The sequence below is a fragment of the Heteronotia binoei genome, chromosome 15, assembly GCF_032191835.1.
Source record: "Heteronotia binoei isolate CCM8104 ecotype False Entrance Well chromosome 15, APGP_CSIRO_Hbin_v1, whole genome shotgun sequence".
Classification (NCBI taxonomy): Eukaryota; Metazoa; Chordata; class Lepidosauria; order Squamata; family Gekkonidae; genus Heteronotia; species Heteronotia binoei.
The window spans coordinates 59,085,361-59,108,340 of NC_083237.1; the positions used below are offsets into that span (position 1 = coordinate 59,085,361).

The following is a 22,980-nucleotide window of genomic DNA, read 5'->3' on the forward strand; positions in this document are numbered from 1 at the left end:
GCGGCTGTTTCTTCCGCTCGCAATTGATTTGTGTACAAAAAAACAAAAAACAAAGCAAAAAAATATGAAAAAAATAACATTTATCATCACCTCTATATACACAACTTATCACAGTTAAGACTGGCCTTGTGGATATGCACCATTCCTAGGGATCACGCTTCTGGCTTCCACCCCTCCGTCCTCCGGGGTCATTTTTTTTTTAACCTCTTCATACAGGAGAGAAAAAACCAATTCTTCTGATATCAGGTCCTAAACTGTGGCACTCAGGGACAAAAGCACCAGCAGCTCCAAACTCCATTCGAACAACTTAGAGGGAGAAACGGGGGCGGGAGACGTTACAGCACAGTGATTTGAACCCTATTTGCCAAACGCCCAACAAGCACTGTGGCGGCAAAGGGGGAAACTTGAAAGAGTCCCATGCAGACGAAATGGAGCTGAAGGGACCACTGAAACAAGTCTGCATTGGGAACTACTGAGGCTAGAACCCTTGGTGTCAGAGCTTGGCTGCCTTTGGCCGTGAGTCACTCAGGGCCACAGCGTCAAAAGCTCTGTGGGCTATGATGATCTCCCAGGCGCCATAGCGACCCCGTTGGTCTCCTGTCAGTCTCCCCAGAAAAACCTCCAGACCAGGTCAACAGTGGACTCCATCATCCCCAGATTTATTTTCTCTACCTCTGGCCCAAGTTCTTTGCACTCACTACCTTGCTGGTCACCTGCAATCCAGCGGCAATGACAGGGTTAGGGGTGGGCACTCGGACACACTGAGAAAAGATTTAGCTGTTTTCTGACAAAGAGGGTAATAAGGCAGTTGAACGTTGCTGGAATTGCTTCCTGTGGTTTATGCCCAACTGTTCATTCTGTGACTTTTGTTTGAACCTGACCAGTCTGTCACCAACTGCCTTCTCTCCGCCCCTTGCCTTGAGCCTCCACTCACTAGACTGGACACAGTATAGATATTCATGAGGACAAAGAATGTCATTTGCTGCAAGGATCCCTGGAATGAATTCTCTGCCATCTAGAAGAAATACACCATACCTCCCTTTCCTTGGAACGAATTCTTCACCATCTTAGAATGAACACTCCACCATCTCATACCTCCCTTTCCTTGGAACGAATTCTTCACCATCTTAGAATGAACACTCCACCATCTCATACCTCCCTTTCCTTGGAACGAATTCTTCACCATCTTAGAATGAACACTCCACCATCTCATACCTCCCTTTCCTTGGAACGAATTCTTCACCATCTTAGAATGAACACTCCACCATCTCATACCTCCCTTTCCTTGGAACGAATTCTTCACCATCTTAGAATGAACACTCCACCATCTCATACCTCCCTTTCCTTGGAACGAATTTTTCACCATCTTAGAATGAACACTCCACCATCTCGTACTTCCCTTTCCTTGGAACGAACACCATCTTAGAACGAATACTCCACCATCTCATACCTCCCTTTCCTTGGAACGAATTCTCCATAATCTAGAGCAAATATTCCACCCTCATATCTCCCTTTCCTTGGAACGAATTCTCACAGCTACAAAGCATAAACCAGGGAAGCCCAATTCTCAGTAAAGCGGGTGGGCTGCAAAGACTGAAGCAGCAAAAGCTTTCAAATATGGCAATGCAGAGAGCCTTGGAGTGGACACTCGGTGGGCCGTGGGCATATTCCTCCCCCCACCTTGCTGGGTCCAATGAGAACCACAGGCCAAAGAAGCACCTAACGGACCATTTCCCAATTTGTAATCACTGTGAACCTCAAACCCTCCCCTCAAATCCATTCTTGAGCTTTCTGAGAGTTACAACTCTCCCGGAAAGGTGTTGGAATGAGAGGCTTCAGATCCGGTCCATCCTCAGTCTCTTGGTGTAGGTAAAGCCAAAGGCAGGGTCAAGGAGCAGGGGAAAGTTTGGAATCAGTCCCAGTATACTGAGTTCACAGGTGCCCTCTCCCCTGCTCTCCTCCCCTTGTGTTGGGCTGCAGTCGGCCATGGGGCAGGCTATGGGGAAGCCCAGTAACCTCTCACAAGGCAACGCAGGTGCAGTAGTGCTTCAGCTTGCAAGGCAGGATGCCACGGTTGATTTGGTGAAACTCCACCAGCTGGATCAGGTCGGCAAAGCGGGTCTGCCCGTCGTCCATGGTGTAGTAGAGACGCCCGTCTTCCTCGCTCTGAAATCCAAAAAGGATGACTGGTCAATGACTCAATCTTATCCAATTCTCCACTTTCTTATAGCCTCCATTCCATGTGGCTTTTAGGGGAAGGACGGTGGCTCAGTGGTAGAGCATCTGCTTGGTAAGCAGAAGGTCCCAGGTTCAATCCCCAGCATCTCCAACTAAAAAGGGTCCAGGCAAATAGGTGTGAAAAACCTCAGCTTGGGACCCTGGAGAGCCACTGCCAATCTGAGTAGACAATACTGACTTTGATGGACCCAGGGTCTAATTCAGCAGTAGGCAGCTTCATAGGTTCATATGTTTACACAGATCCCACGATTGCCTTTCCCCCCATCTCATTTCTTCTGCTCTGGCAGAAAGCTGGTTGAATCTAACATGTTGGTATGGATGAAGGTAGGTAGCCATGATGGTCTGTCTGTAGCACCTTTAGATGGACAACATTTGGGGCAGGGAATCAGCTTTTGTGAAAGCTCACACTGTGCTGCAAACGTTGTCCATCTTGAAGGTGCTACTGGATTCTTGCTCCTGTCTACATCTTGGTATAGTTAGGGCCACAAGATGCTGAGTCTATCCTCGATTGCTGGAAGACGCCAAACACTAATTGTAGAAGATATTGGATTTATATCCCGCCCTCCACTCCGAAGAGTCTCAGAGCGGCTCACAATCTCCTTTCCCTTCCTCCCCCACAACAGACACCCTGTGAGGTGGGTGGGGCTGGAGAGGGCTCTCACAGCAGCTGCCCTTTCAAGGACAACCTCTGCCAGAGCTCTGGCTGACCCAAGGCCATTCCAGCAGGTGCAAGTGGAGGAGTGGGGAATCAAACACGGTTCTCCCAGATAAGAGTCCATGCACTTAACCACTACACCAGACTAGCTCTCTATTAGAGCTCTGGCTGACCCAAGGCCATTCCAGCAGCTACAAGTGGAGGAGTGGGGAATCAAACCCGGTTCTCCCAGATAAGAGTCTGCACACTTAACCGCTACACCAAACTGGCTCTCCACACCAAACTGGCTCTCCATTAGCTTTTTTTGTACCTCAAATGGGGACTCCAGATGTGTGCTCTACTGCTGTGGACTAGCGTTGCCAACCTCCAGGTCTCCTGCTGCTACACTGGATCTCCAGGCAATAGAGATCAGTTCCCCCCTAGAGAAAACGGCTGCTTCGGAGAGTAGACTCTGCGGCACTGAACCCGGATAAGAGCTCTCCCTTCCCGAACCCTGCCCTCCCCTGCCTTCAACTCCCCAAATCCCCAGGTATTTCCCAACGGAGAGCTGGACTAGATGACCCTGGAGGTCCCTTCCGACTCTATGGTTCTAACCTTGAGCTGACAAAATTTGTCCACTGAAGCAGCACCTGCTTACCGGGAGGATAAGATAGTGCTTCACTTTCTGCAGGTGACACAGCGACAAGACAAAACCTTTGGGGTTCCGCTGGCTCTCCCGCACCAGGAATACCCTGGAGGTGCCAAGAAGCAGGAAAGGGGCATTAGAGACAGACTATCTCGCATGGCCTCTTCTCCACACAAAGGGCAGGCAAGCGTTGCTCCGGCCAAAAGCAACCACAGTCCCCCACCCCAGTGCCACCCACGCTCCCCTCTGCTCAGATGCTCCTCCCCCATAGAAAACTCATGACTATCACAACCACGCAGTTCCAACCTCTTGTCAATTTTGTTTCTTTTCGAGTGACTGATGACAGGTGATATTGGTACGGTTGTTTGTATCTTTGAGGAAGTAATCTGGGAATTTTAAAATGCTAATGGAATTTTAAAAAGCTAATGTACTAGATCATTTAAGAATAAGATCCTAAGATTGTCTGGCAGTCGGAAGTTCTAGTAATGTTATAATGCTATAGCAATCGAGCACTTGCTGATTGCTAGGAATTTAGGCCCCAGAAACGCATACTGTTTTGCCACTTCTGCTGGAGTTCCTCAGCTCTGGGGTTCGGGAGGGTTTTATTTCTGTGGCTCTTGGGGGATGTGATGGTGGGGGGCAATCAGGAGTAGAGCAGTATGGAATCATGGGCAGCGAAATCTTGCTAGTTGGGCTTTGTCAGCTTTTTTTCAAATCAGGAAGGCATTTGAGCCCTGATCAGATTCATTAATGACCAGGGGTGGGATTCTAGCAGGAGCTCCTTTGCATATTAGGCCACACACCCCTGATGTAGTCAGTCCTCCAAGAGCTTACAAGGCTCTTTTTTGTAAGCTCCAGGAGGATTGGCTACATCAGGAGCGTGTGGCCTAATATGCAAAGGAGCTCCTGCTAGAATTCCACCCCTGTTAATGACTATGAATATAGATTCCACCCCACCCCCCGTGGTTTGCTCTGAAAGTTTGCTCTAATAGTTTCATTGTCTGGCAGAATTTTAATAGAATTTTAATAGATTTTAATTAATTGTAGTTAAAATGTTGTACTGTACAATGTATATTGAATTTTGTTGTTAGCCGCCCTGAGCCTGCCTCGGCGGGGGAGGGCGGGATACAAATAAAAGGTGATTTTTTTGATTGATTGATTGAAAGTAGGATTCCTTCCACACAGAAGTTTTGCTTTGGTTTGCCAACCTCTTTGAGCCTGTGGGCACCTTTGGAATTCCACCCACTGGACGGTGGGCACAATCACAATATGGCCACCAGAAAGAAGCGAAGCCAGAGGTGAAATTTCAGGGAGTGAAACCATGCATAACATCAATAGTGACTCTTCTACATTTCAGGTGGAAGTCCTACTTAACTGGATGCCTTTTTACATTGTTTAAAAATACTTCCTTGCAAACACACAGCTTGTCTTTTGTCATACGGTGAAGATTCTGGTGCTGCGGTGGCGAATGCTGATATTTTTAGAAATCTGCAAAACCAATCAGATCACCCGTGGTCAATCAGAAGCTAGGTTGGGCAAAAGCCACATCTTCTCCCATGCCACCAGAGGGATTTTTTTTTAAAAAATTCAGCAATTGCTAGATTGCTATAGCATTATAACATTACTAGAACTTCCGGCTGTCGGACAATTTTAGGATCCCCTGGCTATACTACACACACTGACATATGATAATAACAATAATTATTATTACAATGACCTACTAACGTGATTCATTAGCCTTTTAAAAGACAAATAAATAAAAGTTGGGATTTTAGAGAAGACAGTCCTTCACAGCGCTAGATCGTTATAGCGATATAGCAATGTATTGCCAATGGATTTTTTTAAAGCTAGAAAAAGCTCTCTGGCACTGCCAGGGGAACTGGTACTCATGGGGGTCAAGGCATGGGAAGTGCAGAGCAAACCGCTGTGTGGATGATCTGTTGCCATTGCAAGGTCTTTCCCATCTGCGGCAGCAGCAAGAGTGACAATCGGCTTCCCTTGGAAGCCATTTCTGGTCTGGATTACCTAGACCAGGGGTGTCAAACATGCGGCCCGGGGGTCGAATAAGGTCCTTGGAGGGCTCCTATCAAGTCCCCAAACAACTGGCTGCTTCCTTCTCCATACCAGCTTGCTTTGCAAGGCTTGATCTATCACACAGGAGCTACAGAGCAAAGCCTCTACTGTCTCCATTGGCTGAGGCTCCTTCCTTGGGAAGAAGGGGGGGGAAGGAGAGCTTGCTTTGCCAGGCTCTCTCAATCTCACGGCAGAGCTACTGAGCCAAGCCTCTCTTCCTTCTATTGGCTGAGGCTCCTCCACCTCCTGGTCCCCTGGGGAAGGAAGGAAAGAGCCAGAGCTTCCTTTGCCCAGTTCCCTAGATCCCATGGGAAAGATGCAAAGAAAGCACCTTTAAGACGAGGGCTAACGTTTTAATCATGTTTTAAGGGTTTTTTACCTAATCTTAAATAGGTACACATATGGCCCGGCCTGACAAGGTCTCATTTATGTCAGATTTCGACACCCCTGACTTAGACAGTAAGAATTGGTTGGATGACAGGTGAATTGGCCCTTCCCCTGAATTACGGGGGTTGGATAAATGGTCTTTATGACTTATTTATTTATTTATTTGATTTATATCCCGCCCTCCCCACCGAGGCGGGCTCAGAGCGGCTTACAACATAAAATCCAGAACAATAAGATTAATAAATATTAAAATACATTCAATAAATTACAATAGTTAAAAACAAGAAAGAAACAGTCTAAACAGTTCGGTGCTATTCTCACAGCCTTCCTCCACAGTTGTTAAATACCAGTCAGCTATATGCCAACCGGAAGAGGACATAAGAACATAAGAGAAGCCATGTTGGATCAGGCCAACGGCCCATCCAATCCAACACTCTGTGTCACACAGTGGCAAAAAATTTTATATATACACACACACTGTGGCTAATAGCCACTGATGGACCTGTGTTCCATATTTTTATCTAAACCCCTCTTGAAGGTGGCTATGCTTGTGGCCGCCACCACCTCCTGTGGCAGTATAAGAACAAGGACCGTCTAAGTATAAGAATAAGGACCGTCTTGCAGGCCTTGCGAAACTGCCCAACCTTAAGGCTGCAGTCCTACGGAGTAAGGCCCACCTAGGAGTAAGACCCACTGAATACAGTCAGGTTTTCTTTTGTCTCGGTTTCCATAAAGACGAGCTAGAAAGAAGCCTGAGAATGGAACAGATATTGGAAGCACCTTACCCGTCCACCAATCCCTGCTGGATGATGAGGCGCTGGGTGTCTTCTCTAGAAATGTGTCCGTGGAACCACGGCTGAGTTCTGTGGATGGCTGGGAAATAAAAGGGTGGGGGGGGGGGGGGAGGAGAGATTACTTTGAGAAAATCAATTCTGAGCTGAGGGAATAGAATAAAGGGTTGCAACGTATTTTCTGCAATGAGGAATACGAGGGTTCAAGCTGTCTGGGAGACCCACGCTCTTGTAGTCCAGTGAGGCTGCCAACACATCCTCAGACACTTTCTTCTCCCCTTTCTATTTGACGTGTTCCAGAGTCCCTTTGAGTGGACCTAGGCTAAGCCCCTGGCCAGGGCCTTTTTCTTGTAGCAGGAACTCCTTTGCGTATCAGGCCACACTCGCTGATGTAGCCAATCCTCCAAAGAGCTTACAGGCCTCTTAGTACAAGGCCTACTGTAAGTTCCAGGAGGATTGGCTACATCAGGGGGGTGTGGCCTAATAGGCAAAGGAGGTCCTGCTAGAATTCCTTACAGGGCTCTTCGTACAGGGCATGCTGAGAGCTCCAGGAGGACTGGCTACATCAGGGGTGTGTGGCCTAATAGGCAAAGGAGGTCCTGCTAGAATTCCTTACAGGGCTCTTCGTACAGGGCCTGCTGAGAGCTCCAGGAGGATTGGCTACATCAGGGGTGTGTGGCCTAATAGGCAAAGGAGGTCCTGCTAGAATTCCTTACAGGGCTCTTCGTACAGGGCCTACTGTAAGCTCCAGGAGGATTGGCTGCATCAGGGGGCATGGCCTAATATGCAAAGGAGCTCCCACGACAAAAAAAGCCCTGCCCCTGGCTCAAATTTAGCCCTTCAGTCTGTACATGCTCAAGGGCACCCTTGACCTGATGCCTTCTTCCCATGTTCCAGCAATGGGACTTATAAAGGGTGCCAGGGCTAAGCGCCAGGTTGAAACCTGACTTCAAGTAAGTCCTTCAGGACTACTTTGGGAATTGCAGGAGGGGAGAGAACCAGAAGGACTCAGATTCTCTTGTAGGAAATGTCATGTCTGGCAGTATTCATTCCATCCTTGGGCAGAAGAGAGCCAGTTTGGTGTAGTAGTTAAGTGTTTGGACTCTTATCTGGGATAACCGGGTTTGATTCCCCACTCCTCCGCTTGCAGCTGCTGGAATGGCCTTGGGTCAGCCATAGCTCTCGCAGGGGTTGTCCTTGAAAGCCAGTTTGGTGTAGTGATGAAGTGTGCGGACTCTTATCTGGGAGAACTGGGTTTGATTCCCCACTCCTCCACTTGCACCTGCTGGAATGGCCTTGGGTCAGCCATAGCTCTCGCAGGGGTTGTCCTTGAAAGCCAGTTTGGTGTAGTGATGAAGTGTGCGGACTCTTATCTGGGAGAACTGGGTTTGATTCCCCACTCCTCCACTTGCAGTTGCTGGAATGGCCTCAGGTCAGCCATAGCTCTCGCAGGGGTTGTCCTTGAAAGCCAGTTTGGTGTAGTGGTTAAGTGTGCGGACTCTTATCTGGGAGCACCAGGTTTGATTCCCCACTCCTCCGCTTGCACCTGCTGGAATGGCCTTGGGTCAGCCATAGCTCTGGCAGAGGTTGTCCTTGAAAGGGCAGCTTCTGTGAGAGCCCTCTCAGCTCCACCCACCTCACAGGGTGTCTGTTGTGGGGGAGGAAGATATAGGAGATTGTAAGCCGCTCTGAGTCTCTGATTCAGAAAGAAGGGCAGGGTATAAATCTGCAGTTGTCTTCTTCAGACTGGCCTCTCCCATCCCTGCTGCCTTCAATACTTCATTGGATATTCTGGGATCACCTGTGTTCTCATTTTCTTTGCTTATACATCCCTACTGCTGCAGTTTTTTTCTTTTTCCACATGTATTTTGCTCCCTCTGTTGGTCAGTTCATATTACATCACTGTATGCCTAGCATATTTCTCTGCACTTTAAATCTGCAGGTTTTTGCGCTGGACGTACAGCGATGTAATATCCATTCAGCCACTAGAGGGAGGAAAAACGCAGAATAGGAAAAAAAAAACCCTGAAGCAAGTGACAAAATGTCGAAGAGCCCTTTATCCTGTTTTCAAGTTAAGGAACTCCTTTTTACATATAGCAGCAGTTACATCATTACATCACTGTTTGCCTGGCGTATTTCTCTGCACTTTAAATCTGCTGGTTTTTGCATCGGATGTACAGTGATGTAATATCAAATCAGCCACTAGAGGGAGCAAAGCACACGTAGAATAATAAAAAACTTGAAGCAAGCGACAAAATGCAGAAGAGGCCTTTATCCCGTTTTCAAAGTTAAGGAACTCCTACTTATATATAGCACTAGTTACTTACAACAGACACTCACCAGCACTGAGTGGGGAGCTCTGGAATGGAGTGGGCAAGCTGTATCGGTGGCTTGTCTTCTTCTGTGGTACAAAAAGAAAGTAAGAACATAAGAGAAGCCATGTTGGATCAGGCCAAAGGCCCATCCAGTCCAACACTCTGTGTCACATAAGAGAAGCCCTGTTGGATCAGGCCAATGGCCCCTCCAGTCCAACACTCTGTGTCACATAAGAACATAAGAGAAGCCATGTTGGATCAGGCCAGTGACCCATCCAGTCCAACACTCTGCGTCACATAAGAACATAAGAGAAGCCATGTTGGATCAGGCCAGTGGCCCATCCAGTCCAACACTCTGTGTCACATAAGAACATAAGAGAAGCCATGTTGGATCAGGCCAATGGCCCATCCAGTCCAACACTCTGTGTCACAGAAGAACATAAGAGAAGCCATGTTGGATCAGGCCAATGGCCCATCCAGTCCAACACTCTGTGTCACAGAAGAACATAAGAGAAGCCATGTTGGATCAGGCCAATGGCCCATCCAGTCCAACACTCTGTATCACACAGTGGCCAAAACCCAGGGGTCATATCAGGATTACTAGAAGCCCTCTCACTGTGCCCCTCCCACAAAATATAAAATATAAAAAGGGGTGGCAATGAGTTTACTTGTGGAAATTCCAAGGAGACAGCTGTGCTTGCTTTTTGCTGTGGACCAGAATAACGAATAGTTTCATTGTGTGGCAGAAAGCTTTTGTACACTGGAGCACCGTTGTCAGGTGTCCCTGCAGGAGGGGGCTCCACACCCACAAAAGCTTCAATTGCAATCAGTCTTTTCTCATTAAGGTGCTACAGATGCATCTGTCTTGGTCACAGTCTGCACCAACGTATGTGAATGCTATCAAAAACCCACACAAGAGAACTTTCAGATTTTCCCACCGTGGCACAAACGGCGCAAACAAAAAACAATTCTAGGTCAGCAAACGTACAATAAAAATAATTAGTTGTTTGCTTAACCGTCTACTGTACGTGAATCAAAATTAACTGGATGCAGCCTCCCTATCTGGAATGGATAATGTCAATGCCAAAAACACACACACAAAAACACCCTCCTCCAAATTGTACAAAGTACTGGAATCACATTTGCTATCATGATATAAAGAGTTGCCAGCAGAGCTTTTTTTGTAGCATATCCTTTTCCTTCGCATATCAGGGCACTCCCCTCTGATGGAGCCAATCCTCCTGGAGCTTACAGGGCTCTTAGTACAGGGTCCAGAGATAGAATTCTAGCAGGGGTTCCTTTGCATATTAGGCCCCACCCCCCTGATGGAGCCAATCCTCCAAGAGCTTACAGGGCTCTTAGAACAGGGTCCAGATATAGAATTCTAGCAGGGGTTCCTTTGCATATTAGGCCACACCCCCTGATGGAGCCAATCCTCCTGGAGCTTACAGGGCTCTTAGTACGGGGTCCAGAGATAGAATTCTAGCAGGGGTTCCTTTGCATATTAGGCCACGCCCCCCTGATGGAGCCAATCCTCCTGGAGCTTACAGGGCTCTTAGTACAGGGTCCAGAGATAGAATTCTAGCAGGGGTTCCTTTGCATATTAGGCCACACACCCCTGATGGAGCCAATCCTCCTGGAGCTTACAGGGCTCTTAGTACGGGGTCCAGAGACAGAATTCTAGCAGGGGTTCCTTTGCATATTAGGCCCCACCCCCTGATGCAGCCAATCCTCCAAGAGCTTACAGGGCTATCCTCCTGGAGCTTACAGGGCTCTTAGTACAGGGTCCAGAGATAGAATTCTAGCAGGGGTTCCTTTGCATATTAGGCCACGCCCCCCTGATGGAGCCAATCCTCCTGGAGCTTACAGGGCTCTTAGTACAGGGTCCAGAGATAGAATTCTAGCAGGGGTTCCTTTGCATATTAGGCCACACACCCCTGATGGAGCCAATCCTCCTGGAGCTTACAGGGCTCTTAGTACAGGGTCCAGAGATAGAATTCTAGCAGGGGTTCCTTTGCATATTAGGCCACACACCCCTGATGGAGCCAATCCTCCTGGAGCTTACAGGGCTCTTAGTACAGGGTCCAGAGATAGAATTCTAGCAGGGGTTCCTTTGCATATTAGGCCACGCCCCCCTGATGGAGCCAATCCTCCTGGAGCTTACAGGGCTCTTAGTACAGGGTCCAGAGATAGAATTCTAGCAGGGGTTCCTTTGCATATTAGGCCACACACACCCTGATGGAGCCAATCCTCCAAGAGCTTACAGGGCTCTTCATACAGAGATAGAATTCTAGCAGGGGTTCCTTTGCATATTAGGCCACACACACCCTGATGGAGCCAATCCTCCAAGAGCTTACAGGGCTCTTCATACAGAGATAGAATTCTAGCAGGGGTTCCTTTGCATATTAGGCCACACACACCCTGATGGAGCCATTCCTCCAAGAGCTTACAGGGCTCTTAGTACAGGTTCCTTTGCATATTAGGCCACACACCCCTGATGGAGCCAATCCTCCAAGAGCTTACAGGGCTCTTCGTACAGGGTCCAGAGATAGAATTCTAGCAGGGGTTCCTTTGCATATTAGGCCACACACCCCTGATGGAGCCAATCCTCCAAGAGCTTACAGGGCTCTTAGTACAGGTTCCTTTGCATATTAGGCCACACACCCCTGATGGAGCCAATCCTCCAAGAGCTTACAGGGCTCTTCGTACAGGGTCCAGAGATAGAATTCTAGCAGGGGTTCCTTTGCATATTAGGCCACACACCCCTGATGGAGCCAATCCTCCAAGAGCTTACAGGGCTCTTCGTACAGGGCCTCTTGTAAGCTCCTGGAGGATTGGCTACATCAGGGGTGTGCGGCCTAATATGCAAAGGAGTCGCTGCCACAAGAAAAGCCCTGGTTGCCAGCCTCTGGCTGGGACTTGGGAGATCCCCCCGAGTTAGAACTGATCTCCAGGTGACAGAGATCAGCTCCCCTGGTGCCAAACCAGGTGCCCAACAGCGGACTCACCCTCCATGCCTGCGCCTCCTCCAGAGCGACTGTCAGGACCTCGTTGGGGTTTTCGATCACTCGACCCATGCAGCCCGAGAAGTCCATGGCCACCAGGGTGTTATCAGATACGCTGCGCTGCAGGATTTTTTTTTAAAAAAGAGAATTCAGCAACAGATCTCTTCAATAACAGGTTCTGGTCCCTGATAGCAGTAGGTAAATCCCGAATTTGTTCCCCAAAATATTTTATTTGTACAAAACCTGATTGCTGGGGAACAGATAATGATAAGAGTTGAAGGTGTATATCAGGAGTGGCCAAAGTTGCTTTACATAAGAGACACACAGAATAAACATCAGATGTTTTAGAGCCAGAAGGCAGGCGGGAAGGAAGGAAGGAAGGAAGGAAAAGAGATGGGAGGGAGAGGTGGAAAGAAAGCAACTTTAAACACATTCAATTCAGTTGAGGGGGCAGGCTTTGAGACACACACAGTATGTGTGAAAGAGCCACATGTGGCTCCCCAGCCACAGTTTGGCCACTCCTGGCCTATATGATACCCATTACAAATAAAATTTTAGAATATCTAAAACAGAAGAAGAAGATATTGGATTTATATCCCGCCCTCCACTCCGAAGAGTCTCAGAGCGGCTCACAATCTCCTTTCCCTTCCTCCCCCACAACAGACACCCTGTGAGGTAGATGAAGATATTGGATTTATATCCCGCCCTCCACTCCGAAGAGTCTCAGAGCGGCTCACAATCTCCTTTCCCTTCCTCCCCCACAACAGACACCCTGTGAGGTAGATGAAGATATTGGATTTATATCCCGCCCTCCACTCCGAAGAGTCTCAGAGCGGCTCACAATCTCCTTTTCCTTCCTCCCCCACAACAGACACCCTGTGAGGTAGATGAAGATATTGGATTTATATCCCGCCCTCCACTCCGAAGAGTCTCAGAGCGGCTCACAATCTCCTTTCCCTTCCTCCCCCACAACAGACACCCTGTGAGGTAGATGAAGATATTGGATTTATATCCCGCCCTCCACTCCGAAGAGTCTCAGAGCGGCTCACAATCTCCTTTTCCTTCCTCCCCCACAACAGACACCCTGTGAGGTAGATGAAGATATTGGATTTATATCCCGCCCTCCACTCCGAAGAGTCTCAGAGCGGCTCACAATCTCCTTTCCCTTCCTCCCCCACAACAGACACCCTGTGAGGTAGATGAAGATATTGGATTTATATCCCGCCCTCCACTCCGAAGAGTCTCAGAGCGGCTCACAATCTCCTTTTCCTTCCTCCCCCACAACAGACACCCTGTGAGGTAGAGGAAGATATTGGATTTATATCCCGCCCTCCACTCCGAGGAGTCTCAGAGCGGCTCACAATCTCCTTTCCCTTCCTCCCCCACAACAGACACCCTGTGAGGTGGGTGGGGCTGGAGAGGGCTCTCAGAGCAGCTGCCCTTTCAAGGACAACCTCTGCCAGAGCTATGGCTGACCCAAGGCCATTCCAGCAGGTGCAAGTGGAGGAGTGGGGAATCAAACCCGGTTCTCCCAGATAAGAGTCCGCACACTTAACCACTACACCAAACTGGCTCTCCAGAAGGATTTAAATCCCCTACAATGTCTATTTCCAATGCAAATCCTTCCGAAGGATTTCTGGCTAGGGCTTCGTTGAAATCTCTAGGGCGCAGTATCCTAGAGTTGTGGGGCAACCTTTTCTCTGCATGGTTTTTCTGATCATTCCTCAGCAAAAGGGATGGTACGATCAGGTTTGTATGATATTAAAAGGCTGCGAAGGAGAACAAGACATGAAATGATCTTCAACAGCAAAATTTCAAGTCCTGCTGCATGAAAGGCATTTCTGACGGAAGCTATTCATATGCCCTTCAAGCCCAAGACAGAGAATCTCATCTCACGAGCCTTTCGAAAGTGAGGACTGTCATAACGTTGAAACAGAGGGTCCAAGATGGTTGCATCTGAATGTCATTTTAAAAAACAGATGCAGAAGCATCCAGGGATTGTCAAGAATAAGGCAAGGTGTATGGTGACGTTACAGGCGCTAGCCTATAGGTCCTATCCAGAGTGCTTTCTGTTCAAAAACAAAGCGCCGTAATATGAGCTTCTTCAGAGCTCATCCAAGTCGCATCTGGATGGACTGCAGTTAACAATGCTTCCAAACCGCCTGCACTTTATTACATTTGCCTTCACCGTCAGATCACGACGCTCATTCAATTGTTACCGTGCGGAAAACTTACCAGGGGCATGGTGCCGATCCAGGCTGGTTCTCTTTGCCGTGCTTGACACTGCTGATAGTTCCGGTAGAGCTGGATGCCATACTGTGGAGAGAACAATCTTCGTTGGTAACTGTGGGGCAAGCAACACAGTCTAGAATTCCAGACCACGAGTGGCCAAACTGTGGCTCAGGAGCCACATGTGGCTCTTTCACACATATTGTGTGGCTCTCCAAGCCCCCACTGCCCTGTGCGACAGCTTGGAGAAGGCATTTAAAATTCAAGTTGCTTTCTTTCCACCTCTCCCTCCCCCATCTATTTTCCTTGAACATATGAAGCTGCCTTATACTGAACCAGACCTTTGGTCCATCAAAGTCAGTATTGTCTTCTCAGACTGGCAGCGGCTCTCCAGGGTCTCAAGATGAGGTTTTTCACACCTATTTGCCTGGACCCTTTTTAGTTGGAGATGCCGGGGATCGAACCTGGGACCTTCTGCTTCCCAAGCAGATGCTCTACCACTGAGCCACCGTCCGTCCCCCTTCCTTCCTCTCTCCCTCCCTTCTCTCAAAAGCCTGAAGTTCATGTCTTTGCAGCTGTCAAACGTCTGAAGTTTATTCTGTGTGGTTCTTACGTTAAGCAAGTTTGGCCATCCCTTTTCCAGACAGTGGCCTGGAGCTTGTGTTCCTGTTGTTTGCAGGAGAATTATATGTCTGGACATAGCTGGGAAAAGTCTGCATTCCCCCCCACACCCCTAGGGTCATTTTAAAACTTCCTTAGGCCTTAGATCTAGAAATACAAATCATGCATGCATAGGAAATGGGTGATATCTTTTATAGGCAGAGCAGTTGCCAGATCCTAAGAACATAAGAGAAGCCCTGTTGGATCAGGCATGGCCCATCCAGTCCAACACTCTATGTCACATAAGAACATAAGAGAAGCCCTGTTGGATCAGGCCAGTGGCCCATCCAGTCCAACACTCTGTGTCACATAAGAACATAAGAGAAGCCCTGTTGGATCAGGCATGGCCCATCCAGTCCAACACTCTGTGTCACATAAGAACATAAGAGAAGCCCTGTTGGATCAGGCCAATGGCCCATCCAGCCCAACACTCTGTGTCACATAAGAACATAAGAGAAGCCATGTTGGATCAGGCCAATGGCCCCTCCAGTCCAACACTCTGTGTCACATAAGAACATAAGAGAAGCCATGTTGGATCAGGCCAGTGGCCCATCCAGTCCAACACTCTGTGTCACATAAGAACATAAGAGAAGCCATGTTGGATCAGGCATGGCGCATCCAGTCCAACGCTCTGTGTCACATAAGAACATAAGAGAAGCCATGTTGGATCAGGCATGGCACATCCAGTCCAACACTCTGTGTCACATAAGAACATAAGAGAAGCCATGTTGGATCAGGCATGGCACATCCAGTCCAACGCTCTGTGTCACATAAGAACATAAGAGAAGCCATGTTGGATCAGGCATGGCACATCCAGTCCAACGCTCTGTGTCACATAAGAACATAAGAGAAGCCATGTTGGATCAGGCATGGCACATCCAGTCCAACACTCTGTGTCACATAAGAACATAAGAGAAGCCATGTTGGATCAGGCATGGCACATCCAGTCCAACGCTCTGTGTCACATAAGAACATAAGAGAAGCCCTGTTGGATCAGGCATGGCCCATCCAGTCCAACACTCTGTGTCACATAAGAACATAAGAGAAGCCCTGTTGGATCAGGCCAGTGGCCCATCCAGTCCAACACTCTGTGTCACAGAAGAACATAAGAGAAGCCATGTTGGATCAGGCATGGCACATCCAGTCCAACGCTCTGTGTCACATAAGAACATAAGAGAAGCCATGTTGGATCAGGCATGGCCCATCCAGTCCAACACTCTGTGTCACATAAGAACATAAGAGAAGCCATGTTGGATCAGGCATGGCACATCCAGTCCAACACTCTGTGTCACAGAAGAACATAAGAGAAGCCATGTTGGATCAGGCATGGCACATCCAGTCCAACGCTCTGTGTCACATAAGAACATAAGAGAAGCCATGTTGGATCAGGCATGGCACATCCAGTCCAACGCTCTGTGTCACATAAGAACATAAGAGAAGCCATGTTGGATCAGGCATGGCACATCCAGTCCAACGCTCTGTGTCACAGAAGAACATAAGAGAAGCCATGTTGGATCAGGCATGGCACATCCAGTCCAACGCTCTGTGTCACATAAGAACATAAGAGAAGCCATGTTGGATCAGGCATGGCACATCCAGTCCAACGCTCTGTGTCACATAAGAACATAAGAGAAGCCATGTTGGATCAGGCATGGCACATCCAGTCCAACACTCTGTGTCACATAAGAACATAAGAGAAGCCATGTTGGATCAGGCATGGCACATCCAGTCCAACACTCTGTGTCACATAAGAACATAAGAGAAGCCATGTTGGATCAGGCATGGCACATCCAGTCCAACACTCTGTGTCACATAAGAACATAAGAGAAGCCATGTTGGATCAGGCATGGCACATCCAGTCCAACACTCTGTGTCACAGAAGAACATAAGAGAAGCCATGTTGGATCAGGCATGGCACATCCAGTCCAACACTCTGTGTCACAGAAGAACATAAGAGAAGCCATGTTGGATCAGGCATGGCACATCCAGTCCAACACTCTGTGTCACAGAAGAACATAAGAGAAGCCATGTTGGATCAGGCATGGCACATCCAGTCCAACACTCTGTGTCACATAAGAACATAAGAGAAGCCATGTTGGATCAGGCATGGCACATCCAGTCCAACACTCTGTGTCACATAAGAACATAAGAGAAGCCATGTTGGATCAGGCATGGCACATCCAGTCCAACACTCTGTGTCACAGAAGAACATAAGAGAAGCCATGTTGGATCAGGCATGGCACATCCAGTCCAACACTCTGTGTCACAGAAGAACATAAGAGAAGCCATGTTGGATCAGGCATGGCACATCCAGTCCAACACTCTGTGTCACATAAGAACATAAGAGAAGCCATGTTGGATCAGGCATGGCACATCCAGTCCAACACTCTGTGTCACATAAGAACATAAGAGAAGCCATGTTGGATCAGGCATGGCACATCCAGTCCAACACTCTGTGTCACAGAAGAACATAAGAGAAGCCATGTTGGATCAGGCATGGCACATCCAGTCCAACACTCTGTGTCACAGAAGAACATAAGAGAAGCCATGTTGGATCAGGCATGGCACATCCAGTCCAACACTCTGTGTCACATAAGAACATAAGAGAAGCCATGTTGGATCAGGCATGGCACATCCAGTCCAACACTCTGTGTCACATAAGAACATAAGAGAAGCCATGTTGGATCAGGCATGGCACATCCAGTCCAACGCTCTGTGTCACATAAGAACATAAGAGAAGCCATGTTGGATCAGGCATGGCACATCCAGTCCAACGCTCTGTGTCACAGAAGAACATAAGAGAAGCCATGTTGGATCAGGCATGGCACATCCAGTCCAACACTCTGTGTCACAGAAGAACATAAGAGAAGCCATGTTGGATCAGGCATGGCACATCCAGTCCAACACTCTGTGTCACAGAAGAACATAAGAGAAGCCATGTTGGATCAGGCATGGCCCATCCAGTCCAACGCTCTGTGTCACAGAAGAACATAAGAGAAGCCATGTTGGATCAGGCATGGCCCATCCAGTCCAACACTCTGTGTCACAGAAGAACATAAGAGAAGCCATGTTGGATCAGGCATGGCACATCCAGTCCAACACTCTGTGTCACAGAAGAACATAAGAGAAGCCATGTTGGATCAGGCATGGCACATCCAGTCCAACACTCTGTGTCACAGAAGAACATAAGAGAAGCCATGTTGGATCAGGCATGGCACATCCAGTCCAACACTCTGTGTCACAGAAGAACATAAGAGAAGCCATGTTGGATCAGGCATGGCACATCCAGTCCAACACTCTGTGTCACATAAGAACATAAGAGAAGCCATGTTGGATCAGGCATGGCACATCCAGTCCAACACTCTGTGTCACAGAAGAACATAAGAGAAGCCATGTTGGATCAGGCATGGCACATCCAGTCCAACACTCTGTGTCACAGAAGAACATAAGAGAAGCCATGTTGGATCAGGCATGGCACATCCAGTCCAACACTCTGTGTCACAGAAGAACATAAGAGAAGCCATGTTGGATCAGGCATGGCACATCCAGTCCAACACTCTGTGTCACATAAGAACATAAGAGAAGCCATGTTGGATCAGGCATGGCACATCCAGTCCAACACTCTGTGTCACATAAGAACATAAGAGAAGCCATGTTGGATCAGGCATGGCACATCCAGTCCAACACTCTGTGTCACAGAAGAACATAAGAGAAGCCATGTTGGATCAGGCATGGCACATCCAGTCCAACACTCTGTGTCACATAAGAACATAAGAGAAGCCATGTTGGATCAGGCATGGCACATCCAGTCCAACGCTCTGTGTCACAGAAGAACATAAGAGAAGCCATGTTGGATCAGGCATGGCACATCCAGTCCAACACTCTGTGTCACAGAAGAACATAAGAGAAGCCATGTTGGATCAGGCATGGCACATCCAGTCCAACGCTCTGTGTCACATAAGAACATAAGAGAAGCCATGTTGGATCAGGCATGGCACATCCAGTCCAACGCTCTGTGTCACAGAAGAACATAAGAGAAGCCATGTTGGATCAGGCATGGCCCATCCAGTCCAACACTCTGTGTCACAGAAGAACATAAGAGAAGCCATGTTGGATCAGGCATGGCACATCCAGTCCAACGCTCTGTGTCACACAATGGCCAAAAAAACCCCCAAGTGCCATCAGGAGGTCCACCAGTGGGGCCAGGACACTAGAAGCCCTCCCACTGTGCTCCTCCCCCAAGCACCCACAATACAGAGCATCCCTGCCCCAGACAGAGAGTTCCAACGAATCCTGGAGATTTTGGGGGTGGAGCCTGAGGAAGGCGGGGTTTAGGGAAGGGAGGGACTTCAATGGCGTATGATGCTATAGAGCAGAGATGGCCAAACTGCAACTCGGGAGCCGCGTGTGGCTCTTTCACACAAATTGCGTGGCTCTCACCGCCCCGTCGGCTGACTTGAAGAAGACATTTCTCTCTTTAAATCACTTCTCCAAGCCAGATCGGCCGGCAGCATGGAGAATGAATTTAAAGTTGCTTTCTTTCCCCCTCCATCTATTTCCCTGCCTGCCTTCCAGCTCTCAAACATCTGATGGTTATTCTATGTGGCTCTTATGGTAAGGAAGTTTGGCCACCCCAGCTATAGAGTCCACCTTCCAAAGTAGCCGTTTTCTCTGCGTAAATGGATCTCTTTTGCCTGAAGGGGAGTTGTTGTCCCAGGAGATCTCCAGCTACCACCCGGAGGTTGGCAACCCTAAGCAGAGACTGCTACCCTCAGGACGCTGACTTTCACAGTATTTTATCTGACTTTTATTGATGTAACTGAGGAATCCCTTATAGGCTTCTGAGGTCCTGACTGTTAGAGCGGTTCCTCAGTGGAACAGGCTTCCTCGGGAGGTGGTGGGCTCTCCGTTCTTGGAGGTTTTGAAACAGAGGCTAGATGGCCATCTGACAGCAGTGAGGGTCCTGTGAATTTAGGCAAAGGTACTTGTGAGTTTCCTGCATTGTGCAAGGGGTTGGATCGGATGATCCTGGAGGTCCCTTCCAACTCTATGATTCTATGAACCCCAACCTCCTCTGGAAATTGCTGCAATCCCTTTGAGGATCTGCCAGTGTTGCGAAAAGACTACTGGGCTTGGCTACGAATACGACAGCGGTTCAAATCCTAGCTTCACCATAAGGATTGGGGAGTGGGCCATGAATGAGGAATCTGTCCGGCTTAACCTAAAACACCTTGCAGGCTTCTTTGTCAGGAAGACAAGATGAGAATTATTAAGACGAAAAAAGCCAGAGAAGTGGTATTATCATTGTCAAGTCTCTGTAAAACCTTGGTCAAGTCTGTACTGTACTTTGGCTCAGGCAAAGAGCCTTCTGGGTAAAGCCTTTCTGTATTCCAATGCTGCTAGCTAAGCCTCTCCTTCACCCCCCTTCCTTTTCCTTTGTTATGTAGTCTCGCTTTGAAATGGGAATATGTGAAGCTGTAATCTGTGCCTTCTCAGGCTGGGCATCGGAGGAGGTTGGAGCCAAGAGTCGCTCAAGGCCAAAGTTGGCCTGAGAACGAAATTGTAACATCAATGTGTGAATGTGCCCCGCCCTTAAGAATCCCTTTGAAGTGTACCTTATATGATGGCATTGTACTGTATGATCTTTAGTCTTTCAATTTGAACCTAGCCAAGTATATCCTTATCAATAAACCAGCAACTTTGTTTCAACAACGACTCGTTATTGAATTTGGAGACTTGACAATCATAGCCCTCCAGAGCGGGCCGTGTTGTTTTTTTATTCCTCCATGAGTTTCTACTTGCCGATCTCACTGAGAATTCTACTTACTGGGGCAATTGCTTCCATTCCACCCTACCTCAAGATGCTAAATACAGCATGTGTCTCCCCCCCACACACTTTTTCTTTTTTAACACAAGACAATTAAAGGTGTTTGTCCGTACCCTTTATAAAGTTTATATCTCTGCTACCTGGCGTTACATTCTATGGCACATGTGGACTGGCCCCCCCAAATTCCACTTATGTCAGATCCGGCCTGCCTAACAAATGAGCTCAACACCCTCTGGTCTAGAGCACACGGGAGGGACGGTGGCTCAGTGGTAAGAGCATCTGCTTGGAAAGCAGAAGGTCCCAGGTTCAATCCCTGGCATCTCCAAAAAAGGGTCCAGGCAAATAGGTGTGAAAAAACCTCAGCTTGAGACCCTGGAGAGCTGCTGCCAGTCTGAGAAGACAAGACTGACTTTGATGGACCAAGGGTCTGATTCAGTATAAGGCAGCTTCATATGTTCACACTGTTCAGCGAGTGTTTTGCAATGCGATCCTAGCACAGTGACACCTCTCTAAACCCAGTGCCTTTGACTGACTGAGAAGGCAATGAATTTCTTTAGGATTTCATTTTCAGGTAAAGACAGAGCCGGTTTGGACTGGGCATCACCCTGCCTTTCATAGAATCATAGAGTTGGAAGGGACCTCCAGGGTCGTCTCGTCCAACCCCCTGCACAATGCAGGAAACTCACAAACGCCTCCCCCTCAGTTCACAGGATCCTCATTGCTGACAGATGGCCATCTAGCCTCTGCTAAAACCCTCCAAGGAAGGAGAGCCCACCACCTCCTGAGGAAGCCTGTTCCACTGAGGATCCGCTCTAATGGTCAGGCAGTTCATAGAATCATAGAGTTGGAAGGGGCCTCCAGGGTCATCTAGTCCAATCCCCTGCACAATGCAAGAAACTCACAAACACCTCCCCCTAAATTCACAGGATCCTCATTGCTGTCAGATGGCCCTCTAGCCTCTGTTTCAAAACCTCCAAGGAAGGAGAGCCCACCACCTCTCAAGGAGGAAGCCTGTTCCACTGAGGAACCGCTCTAATGGTCAGGCAGTTCATAGAATCACAGAGCTGGAAGGGACCTCCAGGGTCATCTAGTCCAACCCCCTGCACAATGCAGGAAACTCACAAACGCCTCCCCCTCAATTCACAGGATCCTCATTGTTGTCAGATGGCCGTCTAGCCTCTGTTTAAAAGCTTCCAAGGAAAGAGAGCCCACCACCCCCTAAGGAAGCCTGTTCCACTGAGGAACTGTTGCCTTTCCTGTTCCCAAACCAAGAGCTCAAGGAGAGACAAGAATAAACCAGGGATGTGTGTGTGTGTGGGGGGGGATTAAGTGGTCCAGCACCTTGAAAAGGCGGAAGGCAGCCATCCAACAGGTGCGGCTTTGCTCATCTTCGCTGCAGAAGAGCTTCAGACCTTTGACCCCACTGCGTGCTTTGAAGGGCTGCAGAACAACGAGACAAAATGAAGAAGGACTCCCACATAACAACACTACAGTATTGCTTTCTCCTAGTTTCTGAACAATGCCAGCATTCTGCACATGTATGGAGGCTCTGTTCTTAAACCATCACTGCCAATGTTTGAGGGCTGAGGTCTGGTTCACAGAAAAGCCTCCCTCAACTATTCTGATCGGAATGTTTTCCAGGAAGAAGACTCAGAGCAGCTTACAATCTCCTTTATCTTCTTCCCCCACAACAGACACCCTGTGAGGTAGGTGGGGCTGAGAGGGCTCTCGCAGCAGCTGCGAGAGACATGGCTGACCCAAGGCCATTCCAGTAGCTGCAGGTGGAGGAGAGGGGAATCAAACCCAGTTCTCCCAGATAAGAGAGCACACTTAACCACTACACCAAGAAGCATAACAGCGAAACTTGCTTCCAATTTTAATTCGAGGGGGGGGGGGGAGCGGTTATCCATCGGAACAATGGTTAACATTTGGTGTACTGACTAGATTTTTAACTGTGGGTTCAGGTACTCACCTCTTCCCCCCCCCCCCCCATTAATTTTCTTGAATGACACAGGGCTCTTCTGAATTCTCATTTTCATTGCTTCTGTGTCCCTATTGCTTTGGGTTTTTTCGTTGTCAGGTTTTGCTCCCTCTAGTGGTCAATTCGATATTATACAGCTGTATGCTCGGCATCTCTCTGCTGATTTAAAGTGCAGAAGGGAACTATGCCAGATA

General features: G+C 48.4%; 1 protein-coding gene and 1 non-coding gene across 5 annotated transcripts in view; one reads left to right on the top strand and one right to left on the bottom strand.

Moving 5' to 3' along the window:
• Window positions 1-1,905: 1,905 nt before the first annotated feature.
• Window positions 1,906-22,980, bottom strand: part of GRB7 (growth factor receptor bound protein 7) — a 138,470-nt gene continuing 117,395 nt past the window's right edge. For all 4 annotated transcript variants that reach the window (XM_060256064.1, XM_060256065.1, XM_060256066.1 and 1 more), the window contains 7 exons: window positions 22,147-22,245; window positions 14,325-14,405; window positions 12,093-12,209; window positions 9,110-9,170; window positions 6,764-6,851; window positions 3,531-3,624; window positions 1,906-2,166 (listed from right to left, as the gene is read on the bottom strand). In XM_060256064.1, the coding sequence (XP_060112047.1) occupies window positions 2,020-2,166; window positions 3,531-3,624; window positions 6,764-6,851; window positions 9,110-9,170; window positions 12,093-12,209; window positions 14,325-14,405; window positions 22,147-22,245 (687 nt within the window). In that variant the 3' untranslated portion in view covers window positions 1,906-2,019. The remainder of the gene's footprint in view (window positions 2,167-3,530; window positions 3,625-6,763; window positions 6,852-9,109; window positions 9,171-12,092; window positions 12,210-14,324; window positions 14,406-22,146; window positions 22,246-22,980) is intronic.
• TRNAS-GGA (transfer RNA serine (anticodon GGA)) lies at window positions 21,063-21,130 on the top strand. Its single transcript has one exon. It is a non-coding gene; the product is annotated as a tRNA-Ser (tRNA).